The 20,394-nt window shown below is 42.1% G+C and overlaps 1 protein-coding gene across 2 annotated transcripts in view; it reads right to left on the bottom strand.

Moving 5' to 3' along the window:
* MKLN1 (muskelin 1) overlaps positions 1–20,394 on the bottom strand; it is a 102,522-nt gene that overhangs the window by 59,800 nt on the left and 22,328 nt on the right. For both annotated transcript variants that reach the window (XM_032105500.1, XM_032105501.1), the window contains 5 exons: positions 19,350–19,438; positions 13,451–13,560; positions 9,440–9,632; positions 2,221–2,298; positions 1,004–1,069 (listed from right to left, as the gene is read on the bottom strand). In XM_032105500.1, coding sequence (XP_031961391.1) covers positions 1,004–1,069; positions 2,221–2,298; positions 9,440–9,632; positions 13,451–13,560; positions 19,350–19,438 — 536 coding nt within the window. The remainder of the gene's footprint in view (positions 1–1,003; positions 1,070–2,220; positions 2,299–9,439; positions 9,633–13,450; positions 13,561–19,349; positions 19,439–20,394) is intronic.

Raw genomic sequence — 20,394 nt, 5'->3', positions numbered from 1 at the left:
TGTTTTGTTCTAATCAATCTCAAACCTCTCCCACGAAATGAAAAAAGTTTACTCTCATACACAGAATAACTTGAGTGCTTCCTCCAGAGCAGTAACTACTCTGAGCAAAAGCCAGAGGCTGCAGCTACTGCTGGATTTTTGCTTGTTCACTATGACTTAGCAAATTACTCTGGAAGGTCCTATCCTGTCACATGCTCTGTCCCCGTCCTGTGACCACAACAGATACGGCCACGGGCATTTTTCTGCCAACTCCTTCAATGCCACCCTACATTCCTGTCCAATATCCACACCCTGGTCTTGTTTCTCCCTTCCCAAGAACAATCCTTTCACTCACACAGCAAAGACTCAGGCAGACGCTTCCTTATTCTAGTAAGGACTGACGTACCAAAGAAATCTGATTAAATAAGAGACAAAGATACAGAAAATTATGCAGAACAACAATCACTGGAACTGTTCCTGATACACCACCCCACTTTCTTTTCTATGCAGGTTCTCTGAAACAGAGGCTGAACCATTCTTTAAACTACTACAGGAAACAATTTTGCAAAGGATGTCTAAAGAATTATATTTAACAGGAGTTTCTTGCACACTGTGGAAATCAGAAGCCACTCCAACCAAAATACAAGGAATGTTTCAACACATCAGATTTACTGCTTGAGCCTGTAACAGATAAGGGAAATTATTATCCCTAATTTCTCTTCTCGTTTGAACTCCTGCTCTAAGATGGTAGGAGGAACAAAAAATTAAAACCAATTGTTCTTGGTTTCTTAGTTAAGACAAGACAATGGCTAAGGCATAACGCAGAATTAATAGGGAAGAAAGGGAAAGGCAGCTGGATATGGATCCAGAGAGGAAGCAGAGCATTTAACCCAACTGTTAGAAAGTGCGATTTTTTTTCTCAAAACCTGAAGCTAACACGGTGTCTGAAGAAAAACACATTTGCATACTAATCTGGAAAATAACTGATTAAATGTTTTAGTTAAGAAATGTAACAACTACTCACCTGTCTGCACATCTATAACCATCTGATGGCCACCTCTCATCCCTGGCCGACTGTCTTCCCCGTCACCTTCACAAAAAGAGGGAAGGGAGAGTTTTCCATTATAAGATTTTTAAACCAAAGAAAGATACAACCTCAACACAGAAGCAGAGGAACTAAGTAACTCACCCTTCTTTCAACACTAGCACATCACTTTTTTTCCAGGTAACATTTTTTGTGTATTATAAAATTGTGCAAAGTTCTATATTGAATTATCTGGTGACTGACAGTACAGAGAGCAGAAGTGAATACTGCAACTCCCAGCGCCTTGAAAGGAGCTCCAGTGTTCCTGACACACTCGGTGCACACAAAAGAGCTCTGAGCTGTCCTTGCAGCTCTCCAGCAGGGAGGACACAGCCAGCCTTTGGCTCCCCTTCCATCTCTCCCCACTTGAGAGCTGCCTGAGGGCTGAGCTGTGAGAACAGATACTCAAATGACAGGGAAATGAACCCCTGGGATGGGAGCAGGAGGTGATGCAGAGGTAGAGCACAGCAGGCTTTGCACCAGCTATTTTCACATATAAGGGAATTCCAATTGTCCAATTAAAGCAGCTTTCCAACCACTTTAGGTATCTTAAGCATTCAGGACAGGTGACATAGATAACCCCTCCCCAGGGGCTTGGTGACAGTGCTCCACATTTGGCAATTGTCACCTTGGATCCTACATTTGCTCTACGACAGTGATTTTTGTACTGCGTAGTCAGGGATGCTGCTACAAGTCTCCTCTCAAGGCAGAGAGGAAGGGAAAAGATTCTGCGACTTGGATTTACTGTGTAACAGATCAAGACTTCAAAAGATCCACCTCATTTAAAATAGTCCCTGTTAAGATAATGTATTTATTTGTCAACTCTTCACTTTAAGTTGAAGTCACATCAATTCCATGTGCGAAATCCAGTAACACAGATAACTGATCTCATGTTTAACCAATATTCTGGGATTTGTTACTAAACTGATGATCTATCCTTAAAGTTACCACTTGTATTCCTGCAGTGTTCCTTACTCAACCAGAGACCAGACTGAGTTTCACTGAATTTGCAGACAAATGCAATTTCTTCAGAGAAGAAACCATTCCCTAGAACTCTCCTAGAGGAGACTTTCTTGCATCATTTTCTTGTTCCATATTCTCAAAGGAACAAGACAGAACTGGCAGTACATGAGTTCTATCTTAAGAAATGTCCTTACCTTTGGTGCTTTTCGGGATAATCTGCCCCCAGCGAGGTTTGTACTCTTGCTGACTGATATACTGATTGAATAAGCCATCTGCAAAACAAAAAATTTTGCTGGATAAAACATTTATCCTTCCATTATAGCAAAATCACTTTTAATGTGGGTAACTTCAACCTAACTCAATCCAGTATGCCACTCCAAAGCCTTCATTTTCAGTGAATTCCCCATTATATGTCAGTTAGTTTGTTAAACTTTTGTTAGTTTGTTAAACTTTTGTTAGTTTGTTAATGAACTAAATGTGCAAGCACTAAAATAAAAAGAATACTTGCTACTAGATCAATCAGGAATTATCCAGTTTGCCTGCCAGGTCGTGCCAAGTGTCTATAAATCTCCAGTGTGGTGTATTTAATTAAGAATAGAATCCCTCCCCCTTATTTAGGCAAAAGGAAAGTTGCCAGGGCATATAAAATTCAACCATTTTAGTGGACGTTAAGTTAAAACTAGGTCAGACAGCATCTCTGGAGCTTCATCTGAGAAGAGAAGGGAAGCAGACCAGATTGTTTAAATGCCGTGATATGGGACAACCAAGCACTGGATGAAAACAAAATAATAGTTTACATTCTCTTCAGAGTGTTAAGCAAGAAGAGCAACAGAAGAGGCGTTAGAACCCAGGCCAGATGTGCCAAGTGCAGCATTTCTGTGAGCAGCACCACCTCCAGCACTTTACCCACACTCCCCTTGCGCCTCCCACCTCTTCAGCACCCAGAGGCCAGTTCCTAATCCTGCTTAGATGTTAGCATTCTATCACAAACACCAATTTTTTGTAAAGGAGACTCATAACACCCACACTCCCTGGGACTGCTCTCCAGTGTTGGAAGGGCTTGGCACGTGAGGAACTTGGTGCTGCTGTTCTTCAAATGTCTCCTCTGAAACACCTACCTCACCTTCTGTAGCACAACAAACTAGGAGACCCCCTGAGCACTGTTTGCCTGGCTCCATCCCACCCATCACCCACCATCTCAAAACACAAGCTCTTCCTGACAAATGTTTCTGCTGTATTAATGCATTACCTAGAAACAAAACAATAGGAATTTAATAGATGATGAGCGCTGCCCCCGCTTATTTATACAAAAGCCCTTTGTAGGTATATAAAAATTGTCACCTTGGATCCTACATAGGCAAAAAAGAATGATACTTACTGAACACATCCCTACTTACTTAGAAAAAGGTAAAAATCTTTGTTAAGCATGACACAAAGTTCAGAGAAAATTTTAAAGTGTTTCCTGGCATCCTGTAGTTTGTCGTGACTGAAATCCAGGTTTTAATTAAAACCCAAGCCAGCAAGTATTTCCTGGGAGAAGATGAATGCTCTATTTAGAGACTATCTAACAGGAAAACAAGGGCACTCAAGAGCTCCTGAAAGGTGACGAGTTTGGTCTGAAAATATAAAACTTCCATAAACTCAGCTGTGCAAGTTTTTCCAAATAAATACTTTGGAAACAGGGCAGATTTTACTTTCACCTCAGAGCCAAAACCAGCAGCTCTCTCCCCACATTAGGTAATCGAGGAAAGCCAGAAGTTTGCTCAACGTATATAGAAAGAAAAGTGGTTTATTCTGGGTTTAATAGCAGGGTTCTTAACTCCCACTTCTTCAGCATTTATGAAGTTGGGACAACACACAAGAGGCTTGAAGCTTGAGATCTCATAAATTCTGATTCAGAAAAGCCAGCCCTAATAGAACAAATGCATGTGCTGTAAGAAATCCCACAGTGACTCAGCCACAAAACCAGACAGAAACACAGCTTTTTGGTTATCGTTACAGCCTTGGGTCTGCAAGACAGAAACCAAAACCGTATTTATCCCGATGGCAGCCAATAGATAATTGGACATAAATAGCTCAAAAGGATGAATTACACCACATAGGATCTGAAAGGGTGATTTAACCTCTCTCCCATGCTCTACACCCACAGGCTGCACTTGTCAAGATATGACACTTCTCCCCTACTGTGCCTTCAGCCTCTTTTAATAATGCTTCTTGTCTTCCACGGGACATCGGTTTGGAAATACTCCAGCTTGCTTCCCAGAAATGTTTCCACATTCACTCTACTTGCGTTGCAAACCAGCAGCAGCTTGTTTTGGAAGCTGAATCACCACCTGTCTGACACCACCAGGGTAAAAAAAGGAGGATTTCTAGGTGGATTCTGTACCCAATGCCAGACCTACGCCAGCGCACTCCTTATGTTCCTTGTCAGGAGAGCACTGCTGACCAAAAAGGTCTCCAAAGCTCCTGTGAGGCACTGAGGATCAGATCTAGGCCTGCTCAGGTCTGTCAGCTGCTCCCAATGAATCAGGAGTTTAAAATAAATTTCAAGACTCCTGTCAAAAAAAAAAAAAAAAAAAGTGCCAGGTGGAAGTTTTTAAATGAAGCGTTTTCCTTTGCTCCAGAGACCTCTCACTTCAATGTCCATGTTTACAAAAATTACAGCCAAAAAAACTGACTTTGTACTATTTTCAAGCCCTTTGCAGCAAGTCGTGACGCATTTTGGATGTGACAACACCAAGTGCATGGTGGTTAAAGCTAAGTAAGCTCTGCCTCCCTGATAATCCAAGTCTTTATTTTGCCAGCCAATTGCAGGTTACCCAGAAAGGATTAGGACAAACACTGTGCACAAAAATATTTAACTTGCACAAGCCAATCAGTTTGGGGGTTTTAGACAACACACATCTCCAGGTAGGGTTACTGAAATCCATTCACTTCACTGCTAATGGCTCAAAAACCTTCAGAGTGACATTTAGCCCATAATTTCTGGGAGCTGGGGTTTGAGGTTTTAAGATTTTTCTCAAACCAAAGAAAAGTAGCCAAAACACCCAAACAGTTTGAGGCTTTTTGAGTCATAACTACCTTCTAAAGAAAAACTGAAGGAGAGAAAGGTGCTACCAGATAAAAATCCAGCCATTACTTGACAATTTCCTCAAGACTTAGGAGGAACAAGGAAACGCGCAATTTTTTTTTCCAGCTCAGAGCTGTAATATTTTCTTGCACTTTGTTTTTCATAAAAACGAGACAAAGTTTGCTCTCAAATCCATGTAAGTTATCCCTCTTCTACACAAACACTACGATTTACTTCCCAGAGGCTTTGGATCCCTAGCCAACCTCTCCCCTCCATATATCCCAGTATACAGAACACCTTTCTCAGAACCAAATCCAAACAATATTAAATGGCAAAATTCAGGTATACGTGTCTGTCTAGAGCTTCCAGGGGAATACAATTGTTCCTGTGCATCCTGTTCCTGTGAATCATGAGTTCTGGGAGACACTGAAGCCTGCAGGCTGCACATCATGACTTCTTGTTTGTCGCACAGGACTGACTTGTCACCAGATAAACACATGTCACATACTGACACAAGTGGTGCCAGAAGGAACACCTCAGTCCCTGGAATACTAATACGAAACAAGCAGCTATTCCACCCATTCCAAGCAGCTTTCCATGTCTACAGGAGCTGCAAGCAGTTCAACCAAGCAATTTGCACTCCACATACTCTCTGTAGGAATATTAAGCAGATTTTTTCCTTCGATAATATAGGGCTGAAAGCTATAAGAATGGATCCAAATGTGAAGCATTTGAACCGAGTCTGTGAACCAGCTGAGATTTAGGGAACCTTTTCTTTTTGAGAGGAAGTCAGGCAGCTGCCAGAGTTTCCATTTGCCCATTTTCTAAGTGTAACGCACAAGTCAAAAGAATCAGCGGGAAAAGTGTGGCTGCCTGCCACTGAGCTCTCAAAAGAAATCATCTGGTGATGTGAGGTGGAAGACAGCGTTCATCATTAGCAATGCAAAAGAACAAGAGTTAGCTCTGCCAGCACTAATTCTTGACCACCTACTCTTTTTCTACATGACTAAGCCTATGGAAATAGCCCGCAAGAGATGCAGAGCGTTGCACTTTGTCAATACCCACCACTGCAAATATCAGCCTCTCCAGAAGACATTTTAGGCTGAACTGAGTGTGCAGTATCTCTGTCAACCTCGCTGCACTTCTGTTTGTGCCTTTAAGGCAATGAACTCCCAGATCAGCAAGCGGTCAGGAGTTCACATATTCATGCCCAGTCTGCAACAGAACAGTCACTCTTTGAACAATTTCAGGGATAATTTAAGGATCTGTATGTCTCAATTAACTCTACACTTCAGCTACACTACACAGACACAGGATTAAAGTTAATCCGCTTTTACTTGGAAAAACAGCACATCAGACAGGAGTTCAGTGGTTAAGAACACCCACACCTTAGAGACTAAGCAGCGAGCTACTGCGACTTCACAACAGAGCTCCCAGGAAAGTAAAATGGTAAAAAAATCATCACAGAATGGCCTGGATTGGAAGGGACCTTAAAGATCATCTAGTTCTAACCCCAGTGCTGTGGACAAGGACACCTTTCACCAGACCAGGATGCTCAGAAAATGCTGGGGAGCTTGAGCAATGCAGAACAGAATAAGGACAGGTAACTGTGGAAGACCACAGGGAGCAAGTAGTAGGAATACTGTAGGAGAACCTGCTGAAGGCTGAAAACCTCTATTCCCATCCTGCCAAGAAGAATCTAGCTGTTAAGCACCAGTAACATTCAGCACTTTGACTGCCACAACTCCAGATAAATTATTCCAGCTGCAGTTTTGGGGGTTTTTGTGGTTATCAGAAGAGGTTTATCCTGTCCTCTCCCCCACCCCAGCCTGATCAGCTCCCTGTCTGGGCTGGCCATGTGGCAGCACGAGCACCAGTGCCAGGGACACACTGTCCTGAGCAAGGGCAGGATTGACCCAGTTAGTGAAAACCCGCAGGCGTGTCAGCTTAAAGCAAATATGGGATGCAGCCTCGGTGTCTCGGGATAGATAGCACTTCTCTCCAAAGGGTGCTGGGAGGCGACAGAGCTTTAAATGGGTACATTTAAAGCTGAAGACAGCATAAAGAATGGCAGGAGGATGGGGGAAGGAAGGTTAATGTATTCCAAGACAAGCAAAATCATTAAGGATGACCAACAGAGCGGTGGGAGATGCGCACACTGACATTTAACTTCAGCTAGCCAGGTGTGGGATTAAAATGAAGCAAAATAAACATCCCTATGCATATCTTCCTGTCCCTCAGAAGCAGTGACAAAACTTAATGATGCTCTTGGAGAGTCTCCTGCTAAATTATCCACCGTCTGTTACTACCAAGACTTGCTTCTTATACTTGCTGGAACAAAAAAAGGGCTGATAAAACAAGCTACAGAGTATTTCTCCAGCTCATTTAAGTGATGCCGAGCTCCTCAGCCTCCAAAAAGGGACATGATCACAAAAACCAGGAAAGGAGGATTATCCACATCAAATCTGACAGGAAACAAGTGTCTGTCAGACAGAACAATACAAGACCTACAGTTTTCTACCAGGCCAGTCCTTTGCCAGTACTTCCACACTTGGAAAAGCAGAGCACTGCTGACAGCAGCCCCACTCTCAGCATACATTAACTAGTAAAGGAAATTAAGATCTAACAGCTCAAAATATGAGGCTACAAACATTCACTTCATTAGTGCCCAAGAAAAAAATTCCATTTTTGAGAATACTTTTTCAGCACATTCTAAGATTTTGAGTGAAATTCCATTCAAGAAATCATTTCCACTCCAGCCTGCAATGAAGTGGAAAGAGGACAGCCTCCAGGCACTGAGATTAAGCCATGGCCAAGGCAGCAGAGCGAGGCAATGATAAAATCATCACCATCAGCACACAGCACTCCTCTGGCTGCTGCAGCATCGCGGTGGGCTCATCAGCTCCCTCCAGGCACTCGTGTCTTTGAGACACAGACAGCACCAGCTCCCCGCTGCTTTTCCAGCCTGCAATCCTCCCTTGCCCTTACAATTCAGGAGGAAGCTGCCAGTTGCAAAATGCCCCTGCATTGCAGGAAGCTGTTCACGCTCCCATCCCAGTCAACACTCCGCTGTCTCAGGAGGGTGAGGATGAACACGGCAATTCTCAGTCTCAACACTTGTAGCTGCTCATGGAGCTCAGCACAGGACAGGTCTCAGCCGCTCTGTCTGAAGAGAAACCTTGAGCCAAGCCCATAGAAAACTATTTACTGCAGTTTCGGAGGACCTGTTGCAATAAGCTCCTTAAAACTGTGCTCAGTTGAACAGCTTAGTCACAAAAAGATGGTGAGTTTTCATGGAAGACAACCCTTGATTTTCATCACATTCTGAGAACCACTTCCAGCTTCAGTGGTACAAACCACACTGATGGAAGTCAAGCAGGTACACCGGCATCCATCCAAAGGTATTACAAAATAACTGATTAGCCCAGAATTAGAGAACAACATCTCTGGTGCCAGCTATCCATGAAATTGGTTCACTAAGTCTCTAACTCTACTGGGATCAGACACAAAGTTTTTCTCTTACGCCAGTACAAGTTTCCAATAACGAGTGACTGCACAGAGTCAAAAAGCTCTACACCCACAGCCAAGAGCGCCTCTGTTTTATCAGACTGCAATCCAAAACTGCTGCACAGATCTTGAGAGTCACTTCAGTGCAACAGCCCCACTCTTTCTGTATCCTATTCGATCAAGAGAGAGTATATCTCCCTCCTTTTAGGAGCTGATAGCTGTTTATACACAGTGTTTTTAAGTAGGAAGCTTCCAAGTAAAAAATTAATAGCAGTTCCAATGAAACTGACTGCCCTGCAAAGGTGCCACTCTGCAAAGGAAAACAGGCTCTGCCTGCTGCCACTGACTTCCACACCATTCTCCAAGGATTATTTTCCCCATAAGCAGAGAGAGTATCCTCATCCAGATACAGCTGAAAACTTCTGCGTGAACACCAATTCAGTGGTGAGCTCCAACCAGAAACCATGATCCTGATCACCACTGAGAAATCCAGTCTTCTGCTTCCCTACTCACCATTCCAGTTACTTTACTGACAGTTAAGCCCACCCTCAGCTTGCCAACACTTACATGAAGAACTTTTCTTTACCCACTCAAGTGCACCTCGCTGTCATCTCTGGGGGAAAGAGACTCCAAAAGTAGCAGTGGTAAGAGATTTCATGAATTTTTATCCTTCATCACATACACACTCACAAGTCCAAAAGCTGACAGCACACCAGAAATGAAACAACACACGGACCTGCCAATTCTACTACTAAGCACATTAACATTCAAAAGAAGGCAATATTTCAATGTGCTTTTTGTAAAATTAATGAATCAGATTCCTCTGATTCTCTTACCATTCACAGCTTTTTCTATCAGCTCTTCACAAGCATCGAAGTCCCCCTTCAACACCAGTTTGTCGTGCAGGTCTGTCAACATGGGGTGCTCCAGAGCAATCTTGGTTTTCTTCTGCAGCGACTCGAAAGCCTCGGTGTAGTTGTGCTGCCGAAAATGCTTTAGGCAAAGGCGAATGGCTTCCTGTTCACGGTACTACTGGAACACAAGAAAACCTCTGAGACATGGAGATTTTTCCTTTGACCAGCACTGCTGGCAACTACCTGTGAACCTGCCCAGAGACATGATCTCTTATCCACACCACACAAATGACTCGCGAGCTCACGGAGGAACGCTGTGTGAGAGACATTACAAGCTGTGCAGGCATTTACTTTCCAACAGTATAGAAATTATACAACTTGGTATCATCCAATTTAATAAGCATACAAGAAGAGAGTGCCAGTGTCCCAGATCTCTGGGGTGACCATTATTTCCCCCCCATCCGCTTGGCCCTGCTGTTCGAGGCCTACAGGAAGCACAGAGCAAGAAAAAGCCTTCGCTATCAGCGTTACATAATTTGATTGTATGACTCTTACATAACAAAATAATTTAGAAGAGTAAGTAGGTCACAGCTTTTCTAGAAGCAGAAGGAAAAAAAAAGCTGCGAGAATGGGAATACTTGCAATGACCAGCACTCCTGCCACAGAAAGACAGAAGGCTGACCCCAAATCCTGCGGGGTCCTTTTGTGAGGGTTTGGGATCAGCGGCACCAAGGATTTATGTGCACGCCAAAGTTTTAACTTCTAAATATTTCCCTGCATCTTGAAGCAGAACCTCTGCTTTCACACCACGGATGGAGCCACAGCTGCCCATCTCCCACTCAGCTGTGGGAAGGGGTGAGAAAGGTGAGATAAAACCCACGTGGGGTCAAACATCCTGGCACAGACACACGAGGGAGTAGTAAACTCTGAGTAAGAGCTACAATTTTCAAAGCTGCTAACAAGATGCATAAGAAACACAGATTTTTAAAGTTGATAAGTAGCAGAATCACTTATTTTAAATACACTTTTCAAGCCTAAATTCTAAGGCATTAAAGAAAAAAAAAAATCTCAATTTCCATCTTTAACACACAACTACTGCGGTAAAAAGCAAATGTAACTTTAGGCATCTATAAGACTGATCAAATTACAGACAAAAGATTTTACTCCTAAATGGACACTTCTGGTAAAAGTGAAGTTTATAGTATTTAAATGAATAGAATCTTTATGAAAACCTGGAACTAACACTGACATTCAACAAAAATTAGTGCTCTTGAAATAATGGCTCGATAGCAAGAATCTCATAAACTGAAGCGGCTAAAAAGAAACACGGCCATGTGTTGTATTTTTAGTTCTTAATCCATCAGTATTTCACAGCTGCAAATAGCCAGAACTATGCATTTTTAGAAAACCAGTTCCCAGCCCACATAAAGGCCAAGGACATGTACCGATAAGAATGCAAGGCTGCAGCAAAGGAATATTAAAGCTAAAATAGTTTTACAGCACAACTGGCAAAAAACAACTCTTTTTTTTCTTTCCAAGAGATACCTAAGACATGCTCTTTAAGCAAATCTTCACTTGCATGAGTCAAGGCCAAAACCAAATTAGATTTTTTTTGTTCAAAGGGATAGCAAGCACAAGGAGAGCTGCACACCAGTAACTACCAGCTTCTGCATTTTCAGATCCTCCAGTTTAGAAATCAGACAAAATGCAGACCTGGGATAGAAGGTACCTCCTCCCCTCCTCGGAGCCTCTCATGACTGATAGACTTGGCTTAGATAGACAGGAATGACTTGGATGAAGTTTGGCCACTTGATGCTATAAAAGTTTATATTCAAGTGACACCATAGTAGTACCTCAGAAGTTAAACGTAAAAATTTGCTTTAAGCAAAAAAGTGTATAAAAAGCATATAAAAGGCTCCTTTTTAAATGCTGTCATACAGGTTTAAAGAGATAACAATCCAAATAATAGCTTTGATCCAAAGCTGTAAATAATTCCTATGGTTAAAAATGTAACAAGAGCATGAGACTAAGACATCAACACTGTCACACACTCATAGAATTAAAAATACTTAGATGTGTTCATTATCAGAAGTGGTACCCAGTAATAAACTACCCCTTCTTAGGTGCTGAAGTATGTCCACTCTTCAGGAAAAAGGAGTAAGGCTTTTTGAAGGCAGTAGGCTGAGCTAGACAGCGAGGAGAAAGCACTGAGGAATGTTTCAGCCCTTATCCATTATCCTCCACTCCACTCCCCACAGGAGAGGGAGGTTTTGTTGGCACTCTACAAAAAGGAAGGGCAATATGGTGTAGAACCTTCCTCTCATCTGATGTCGCAGGCAGTGAAGAATTATTACACTTCAAAGCCTCTGAGATTTCCAAAAACACATATGAAAATATTCCCACCATCTCAAAGAACAGGAAGAAACAGGTCAACCTTTCTGCCTTTCCCTAAATAATGGGTCAGCACATCCTTCTCCATGGATCCAGCAACAGTGGCCTCTTCTCTGTGAGAGAGGAGAACATCAGTGACACATGCACTCATCACCAAAAACTTGGCAACAGATCCTAGTAGAGCCCAAACCATCGTGAGTCAGTCTCTGCACTGCTGCTTTGGGGCTCCAAGCTTTAGGAGAACAATGCTGGCACCCCTTGAAGAAGCTGTCCCTACACACAATGCTGACCAGGAAAAGTGCCGATTCCATGGGATAAGATGGAACAAAACAGACATCATCACTGCATGACTCCTGACCAAAAAACCATAAAATCAGAGCTTCCTGCTTGCAGCAACTGGTCCAAACTGCCAGAGACACTACCACGTGCAGAGCCAGCAAAAGGAAAACCATCAGCAACTTCTGTCAACTGGACTTTTCAAAACTGGACATCCATCATCAGCTGACTCATGACCACAACACCACTTGGATCATAAAGCAGCTCCAGACAACTTCCACTGTGCTGGTTATTTAAATCCTCCACAAAGCAGCTTATGATGTCGGTACAAATGGGGACGAACCAGAAACCACAGTCACATGGCTTCTTCACCATTCTGGCAGCACCATGAACTGGTGTGGGAGTCTCGGTACCAATCACGCACAATCTCTATCCCCTTTTAAGTTCTTCCTTCTGGAAGCAGAAATACACTGCTCCACTACTCAGTCCTATTCAGCTGGGAAGGATGTCTTCTCTGCAACACAGTATCAGTTTCATTAATTGTTTCGGAAGATTCAATGCACAAAATGCAGCAACAAAATGGGTTCTGGTTGTCAGTGTGCATTTCCCTCCAGCAGGAGAGGCATCTCTTACACTCAATTAAATACAGGTTATAAAAATAAAGTTTGAAACCCTTTGAACTTTCTGTCTGTTGAATGGCAAATGGCATAAATCATTCCATGTCACAGCTCAGTGGCACCAGCCCCACTCTGCTCCAGCGTATTGAGCATAAAGACAGTAAGAGGGAAACAGCAAAAGTTCAAGGAACCGCAACAGGAAAGACACCAACTTGGATTCTCTTTCAAAGAAAGTCATTTTTATATGCTGTAACAAAAGCTGCATCTGTAACCCAAAAGGCTCTGGACTCCAGGCATGTTAAAAGAATGACTAATCAGAAGGCAGGAAGAGGGAGAAATGGAATCAGGTTTTGTTAAGATTAGTTTCCCTTCCAATACAAATACTACTTCACTAATATTGTCCCCTTTGACTCAGTGTTCCTTTCTTTCATGTTCTTCTTGTGACGTCCACCTGGCGGGTTTTTTGGGTGATGCTGGTGGTTTTGGGGGTTCTTGGGGCTGTTTTGTTGGTTTTTCAAAGAGAACAGATAAAATTCAGAAAGTTTCCATTAGAGTCAAAGTCAGCCACGTGGTTTCAACTGTGCGTGTTTGCTGTTTTAACAGCTGATACTCAAGGAATGAAAAGGTCACATCACTCCAGTAAGAGAAGTTTCACAAGATTCTGAGACTGGGAATCTTCAAACAAACGGCATCTAAAATGCAGGCCTACCTTGCTGTACCAGTTGAGGCAGGGCTGGACCACATCTGGATCATCAATGCCATTTAGTTCAACATACCAGATACTAAAATTGAAGCTAGGTCCCCAGGATAAGAGTGGAACTGGAGAAGAAAGGAAAAGGAGAAAAAGGATGCATAAACATCAAACAACCACTATTGCAACAGAATGCTTTTAAAGTTTACACAAAATTCAGTATTTCTGACTTAAGTTCTAGCTCATTTAACTTAGCTTAGCAAAATTACCAAACACATCACGTTCAAGTTGTCATTTAAAGCAACCTGTGCTGAGCAACATTAACACAGCAGATCATTACAAAGCAGAAGCTTGCTTTAAGCAAAAGAGCAAAAACACTATCATTAAGAACAGCTCCAAGAGGCAACAAGCTTTGACAACGATGGGAATCACGAGCATACTAGTGATGGTATTTGTTCCTCATAGTACATTTATTTCCCCATTTGTCAGCAACAATTATTTCCCCTAATGGTGAAGACAAGAAGCTTGGGTATTTTAAATTTTACAAAATTAGTAACATCTGCAAGTTGTGGAGGAGGGAGGGAAGGATAACTGTCACTTTCTAATTTAAAAACTCCAATTTTTTTTTTAAGCTTTAATCTGTTCAGTTTTTCTGCTGATACTATTTTATCTGAATATTGGAACGAATTAACTTGAAATACTGAAAGACCCATGAAAAACACTACAGCCTCTCACCTACGGCTTCTCTACCACACTGGGTTAACATCTGTGGCCTTGCACTGATTTCGTGATTTATCTGCAGGTTAAGACTTGGTTCTGCTTTTTGAAGCAACTCCAACTCCCAGAAAACTTGTGTGTGAACTCTGACTCCTTAAAACTGCAGCGAAATCAAGTGGTTTCATTTCAAATACTTTTGTTTCCTTTTTATTTGACTGTAACTGATAAACAGGAAAAGACAGTATTAAAGTTGAATGAGCAGTTACCAGCAACAGCAAGGAGTCCACTACCTCCTCCCTTCCACTATTTTTGCCACAGAGAAATTGCTTGTTGTCTTTCAAACCACCATGAAATACCACTGAGATTAACCTGTTGAACTCATGTTTTTCTGACCTACTCCTTGAGGAAATAAAAACCCCAAACTCGTCATAAAGTTGTTCCTGAGCTCTTACAGGTTCTTAAGTATTTATACCTCAAACAAACTACATCTCTGACTGTCTGCAATGTGTTTGGGCACAAGGCACATGTTCAAACACATGATTTTTCTAAGTTTTAGAGGGTGTGTTTACAAACCTATTGCTAAAGACTCATGGTAACTTCTGGGAACAGTCAAGATCCAAAGAGACACTGTATACGCAACTCTTAACTGATTTTAATACCCCTAAGTAGGTACTTTCTATGTCACAGCTCTCAAATCATCTTTTCAAGAAGTTTTTTTCAACTTGATTATTCAGCACACAGTGTGATGCTTTCAGAGCATTTCCTTGTAGGAGAATGTTTGCAGAGACAAGAGAGAAGTGAAGTGGTCAGAAAAACCAAGAGTCACCTGTCTTTCATCCCCTGCACAAGCCGAGTGCTGCCAACATGGTAACTTAACACCATAAAACATGACTGCTTCTAAACCCAAGTTTGGTCCCGGATATCCTACCCATTACTGCAGCAGTCTGACAAAATACCACATCTAAGGTTAACACCTTTGGTCTGTCCTCAAGCCTGAACACACAGACCAGACCAAACTGAGGTTAAATTTGGTATTTGGTCAGCTATAAAGATCAAAGTCTATCCATCAGCTCACTGAACTGAAACACTCAACTAAACCACAGACCACCTCAAATGGGCCAAGACCATACATTTCCTGATGGTGAACCTGAGGCCAATTTCCTAACCGAAGTATTACCACCTTCTCTATCCACCTCTACTTCTTTTCAGCAATTCCCCTCAGAACTTACATAAACTTCTCTCAGAAAATAGTTAACAATTTGTCCCCTTATCTTTGAAGCCAACTGCAACACCTAAGAAGTTACTGGGATGCACAAAAGAATCCCAGGCAGCTCTCACCACAAGAAAAAGCAAAGCCAACAACTTACTGACGTTTGTCCTCCCCACAGTTAACTGGGAGCTTCCAAGTCTTTTTTACCAAAAGGAATAAACAAAACACCAGAAATGGTGATTTTAACAACAAGATTTCCACAGTGCAACCGTATTTTCTAAGGAAAGCACATTAAGGTGTACAGGAAAGGGAAGGCAAACACTTCCCCAGCACTGCACTGGCAGAGAAAACTGAACCTGATCTCTGTAAACTACTCCATAGGAGCAGGAAAAGAAACAAAGCTGAAGGTTGAGACTGGAACGTGATTTCTATTCCAGTTAGGCAAGCTGAAGTGTTCTGCTGGATCATCTCCTCATTTTTTGAACTTCTTTCCTGACTCCCAGGAGACACCTCTCATCCCTTCTGCCCCCTCTTTTTTGAGGCTTCCATAGGAGTGCTCAGATCTTCAGAAAAATCTCCTTTTAGAGCACCCACAACCTGACTTCTACCTGGAAAGAGAAGGCACTAAGTACAGCCTGGAAGCACTTTTTTCTGCACACCTTTGAGATGGTAATACACTACAATCAAAGGTGTTGAAAGCCTAAAGCTACATAATTCCTCCAGTTTTTATCATAAAGCCACCTCACCAAGTTTTGTTCCTGCAGGTACCACAGCAATCCATCCTAAAACATCTAACTGTTCGGAGCAGTTGAATTGTCACTCCACAGTGAGAGGAGCTCAGCAGAGGAAAAGCAATTTTTTAAAAAATCAATATTCTTCTGAGAAGGTATTTGAGTCACTTAAACACTTAATCCACACAAGGATGATTTTAAGGGCTACTTCTCAATAATAGCTATGCCTAGACAAGGATTGCAGCTCTACAGCAGAGAAGATAATAGCAAAGGCATTAAACACAGTCATTTTAAATACCTCTCTCAAGCTAATTTCTGTGTCCCTCATCTACAGTCAGATATACAAACATGTACACTTGCAAAAATGAAGAAAATATCCATTAAAAAAGTATCCCTCATTTTTGTTCCATCAAAGCCTAAAAATCTTGAAGCCTAGTTACCAAACCCCATGCTAGTAACAAACTTCAATGAGAATCACACCTGGTACTTTTCAAGCTCTTTCATGGCAATCAGTCTTTACACCTTCTGCTCTCAAGGACACAGCACAGAAAAATCTCTGCTTGGAGGAATCATGAGAACAGAGCCAGAAACAAAGCTCACAGACATGAAAAAGATTATTCTTCAATATTTTGTCAGGATAAATATCTTCTTCCCTCTCTCCAGTTCTTTAATGAGGTGCTACATGAAATGTAAAAATTACCTGTCAAGTAGGTCAAAAGCCTGCACAACTGGGCATTTCAGTGCTCAGGAACTGAAGTTGAAGTAATTAAACTAACACAAGTGCAAGGCTTTTCTTGACAGAAGGAGAGAGGTTATTCTTTCTGTGTTTTATGAGCCTGAAAATTCCTCTGATACGTGAGCAATGGCAGCTGGAGCAGGAATTGTCCCCCCTCCTGTATCTCCCCATGGTTCCTCCTGCCCCATGCCCCCATATAAACCCCAGTGTTGTGTCACTGACAGTGCTGTTGTAGGTCCCTGTGCTGATCTGTGGAATCATAAAGCCAATTCCTGATGCAGGTGCTGTGAAAACTCCAAACCCAAACCTCACTGATAGCGGGATTTTGCCGTGTCAGTCCCCAAGAGTCCAAAAGGGCAGATTTTGGCCTCGTTTCCTGGCACTGTTACAAGGAACACAGCACGGTGCTTGAAATTTTGAGTTACTTTGGCTAGCAGCTTGGAAATTTTAACAAACTCAAAACATTTTCAAGCTGTGAATCTGAAAAATAACGGAATTTCATAACAGTGTTTTGCAGTTGTTTTGCAGCAAAAAACGCTCTCACAACTTCATCAACAAAATGGCACCGGCCATCAACCAGAGGCTTTCATAGGTTTGGGTGACAAGATCATTTCCAGTTCTGTCCTAGCAAAGGAATTCCTTCATGGAAGACAGCTTCAAGAAATGAAAGGCTATAGATAAGAGTTAAAGGAAAACTCACCTCAAACCACAACTAGTGAGGAAGTGACAGCTCAGTGCAAACCTCATATTAATGTACACAATAGGGAATGCTTATTCATGGAATGGTTTGGGTTGGAAGGGGCCTGGAAGAGCATCCAACTTCATTCCCCTGACATAGGCAGGGACACCTTCCACTATCCCAGGTTGATTCAAGCCCATCCAACCTGGCCTTGGACACTTCCAGGGATCCAGGGGCAGCCACAGCTTCTCCGGGCAACCTGTGCCAGGGCCTCCCCACCCTCACAATCAGGAATTTTCTCCTAATATCTAATCTAAATCTACCCTCCTTCAGATAAGGCCACTTCCTCTTGTCCTATCACTGCGTGCCATTGTGAAAATTGCTACATGAAGATCCCATCCCAAGAAAACAAGGTACTCATGTAACTTCAGAGGAAAACATCCTGGTAGTAGAAATTAATCAGTGTTTCACTTTCATAACAAGTTTCAACTCACTGCTACACTTCATTTCATCAGAACACACTTTTCTGGAATACAATTTACACACCCAGAGAAGCAGCCAGAAATCTTTCCATTGGCCCCTTTAGCCCTCCAGGAACCACTTGATGGTTTTTAGCCACTGAAAAATAACATTTTCCAAAAACCTAATGCTGGAAGCTTCAGAATAAAAAATAAAAGTTTTTAAAAATTCATTTAACTTCCCTGATGTAGTCAACCTTTAACTCGATTCCTCTGCTACTCTTGAGGTTTCCTAAAGCCAAGCACTACAGTTGCTTCCAAAAGTAGCAGCCAGAAACCAGCCCAGTGAACAACCAAATTGTCTGCTTCTCTAAGAACAGGAAACCCCACAAATGATTACCGGATTCCCAGCCTGAAGCTTTCAGTTCCTGACAAACATGAAGAGATTCAGAAACAACACACTAGAGCAAAGGGCTCTGAGGGGAGCCCCTACACAGCCACTATCATCAGAGTCTTGGCAAAGGAATTACCCAACACATCAAAACACTCCTAAATTCATCTAAATTAGCCAACAGGATCTTATCTCATTTTTCAGCAACTACCTCCTTGCTCTATTTTTAACCTTAAACTGCTAGTTTAAACCCAGTCATTCTTGTACTATCTCAGTAGGTAGGAAGGGAAAGATAAATTTACTGAGCAAGCTGAAAGGCTCCAAATCCTTGGATTAAATCCAAGAACTGTAAGACTCTTGTTCTCTCTGGCCTGCAGAAAGCAAGGAAGAGACATCCTCACCTGCTCCCAATCACACGTCCCAGCACCCAGCCTTCAGGAGTACCCCCTCAGCCCCTGCCCCAGCCAAACCAGACATCAGGGGGTACAACCCTTCCCTGCCCCTGGGTGTCATCTTTAGCCAGAGGTGAGTGAGACATCGTGATTAGAGCAGCAGGGAGAGAACAAGGGAGGCTTCTGCTGTTGCTTTATGAGTCGCGAGCGTGTTTGAGAACAAAACTTTTCAAGCTTTTTCAGACTCCGGGGCTGCCAGTACTGAAACTTTTACTGCTATTTAGCTTAGTAATTTATTTAAAGCTCTATATAGCAATTCATAGGAGGACAGTAAGCAGCTTCTCCCGCAATTAGTTGACTCAACAGCTGTATTTCTGAAAATTGCTCTATTTTGCTTTCACTCTGCAGGATTTAAATTATGAAGCTACTATTTCTTATTAACAGGACTTCACTGTGTTCCAATCTAACCAGACTAAAAGATGATGAAATGGAACAGCTATTGTGGATACTTTGCCTGAGTACAATGAAGTCACAAGTGCCAAGACCGGCACAAGTATCAGAAGAGATTATTTTCTACTCAGAATGCTGAAAAAATGCATTTACCTATCTTAATGAATCGACAGGGGAACATCTGTTCATCAATTTTATGCTTCAAGGTGAATGTTTCTTTGTTATAATCATTCTTTAAGCCACTGTGGGAAAAAATAAATAAGGTTACTAAATCTTACCTTGTATTTTAGGACTAGCTAATAAATGCAATCTAGGTCACGCCTGAAACGCGAAGCTTGTTTCATACCACTCTGAATCATCAGTACATGCGCTGGACCAAGGCCTGGGCTGCTCTCCACCTACCTGTGCCTCCCTGGGAGGCAGTATTGGGATTCTGGGAGGGAACTGGCTTTGGATCAATGCTGCTCCTCTGCATCTGGAACCCTGAGACTTCAGCTCCTGATATACTGAACTGCACTCTTCCATTCTCAAGAGGGAGGTGGACCAGATCTCAAAATTATCACCCTGACAAAGTGCTTTGTGATTCATTTATGGGCATTACTTTATAAAAATATCAAATATTTAGTATAATTTATCAAAAATTTTAACTCCATTTTTACCAAAAATACAAGTACAGGTCACAAAATGAGGATTTTTATTGAACTTCAGACAAGTGAAATTATATTAAATGCCAATAATTACTATGATACTAAAAGACTTCTTCCCCCACAATTGTAACAGCAATAAAGGCAGATTTCAAGACTGATCTATCTAAGAGGGCAGAAGTGTGGGAAGGGTTGTTGGATAGATTCTATACGGTCTTGAATGACACCTGCAATGTACAGTTTCCCATGTTTCTCAATGGCTACTCTGCTTGACTACAGATGATGCACCCCATACATTCCCTGGAGATGGACTTCTCTTCTGTAGGCCTCCCAAAATTTACAGGTTCTTGCTAATCTTTTCTCTTGTACTCCTGGATATTTAGCTCTCATTTCCCTTTCTGAAACAGCAGACCCCTTAAAAGGCCCTTGCAAATTTATATTAGCAACTACTCAGAAATTCTGGATAACCTGAACAGCCAAAAGGCTCTCTCTTTAGTACCTAACAGTACAGCGCTACCAAATCCAACTAAACGAAGGAATATGCAAGTTTCCAT

This window comes from Corvus moneduloides, chromosome 4, assembly GCF_009650955.1.
Source record: "Corvus moneduloides isolate bCorMon1 chromosome 4, bCorMon1.pri, whole genome shotgun sequence".
Taxonomy (NCBI): Eukaryota; Metazoa; Chordata; class Aves; order Passeriformes; family Corvidae; genus Corvus; species Corvus moneduloides.
Note: the sequence above shows the minus strand (reverse complement) of the source record. Positions and strands in the feature narration are given on the sequence as shown.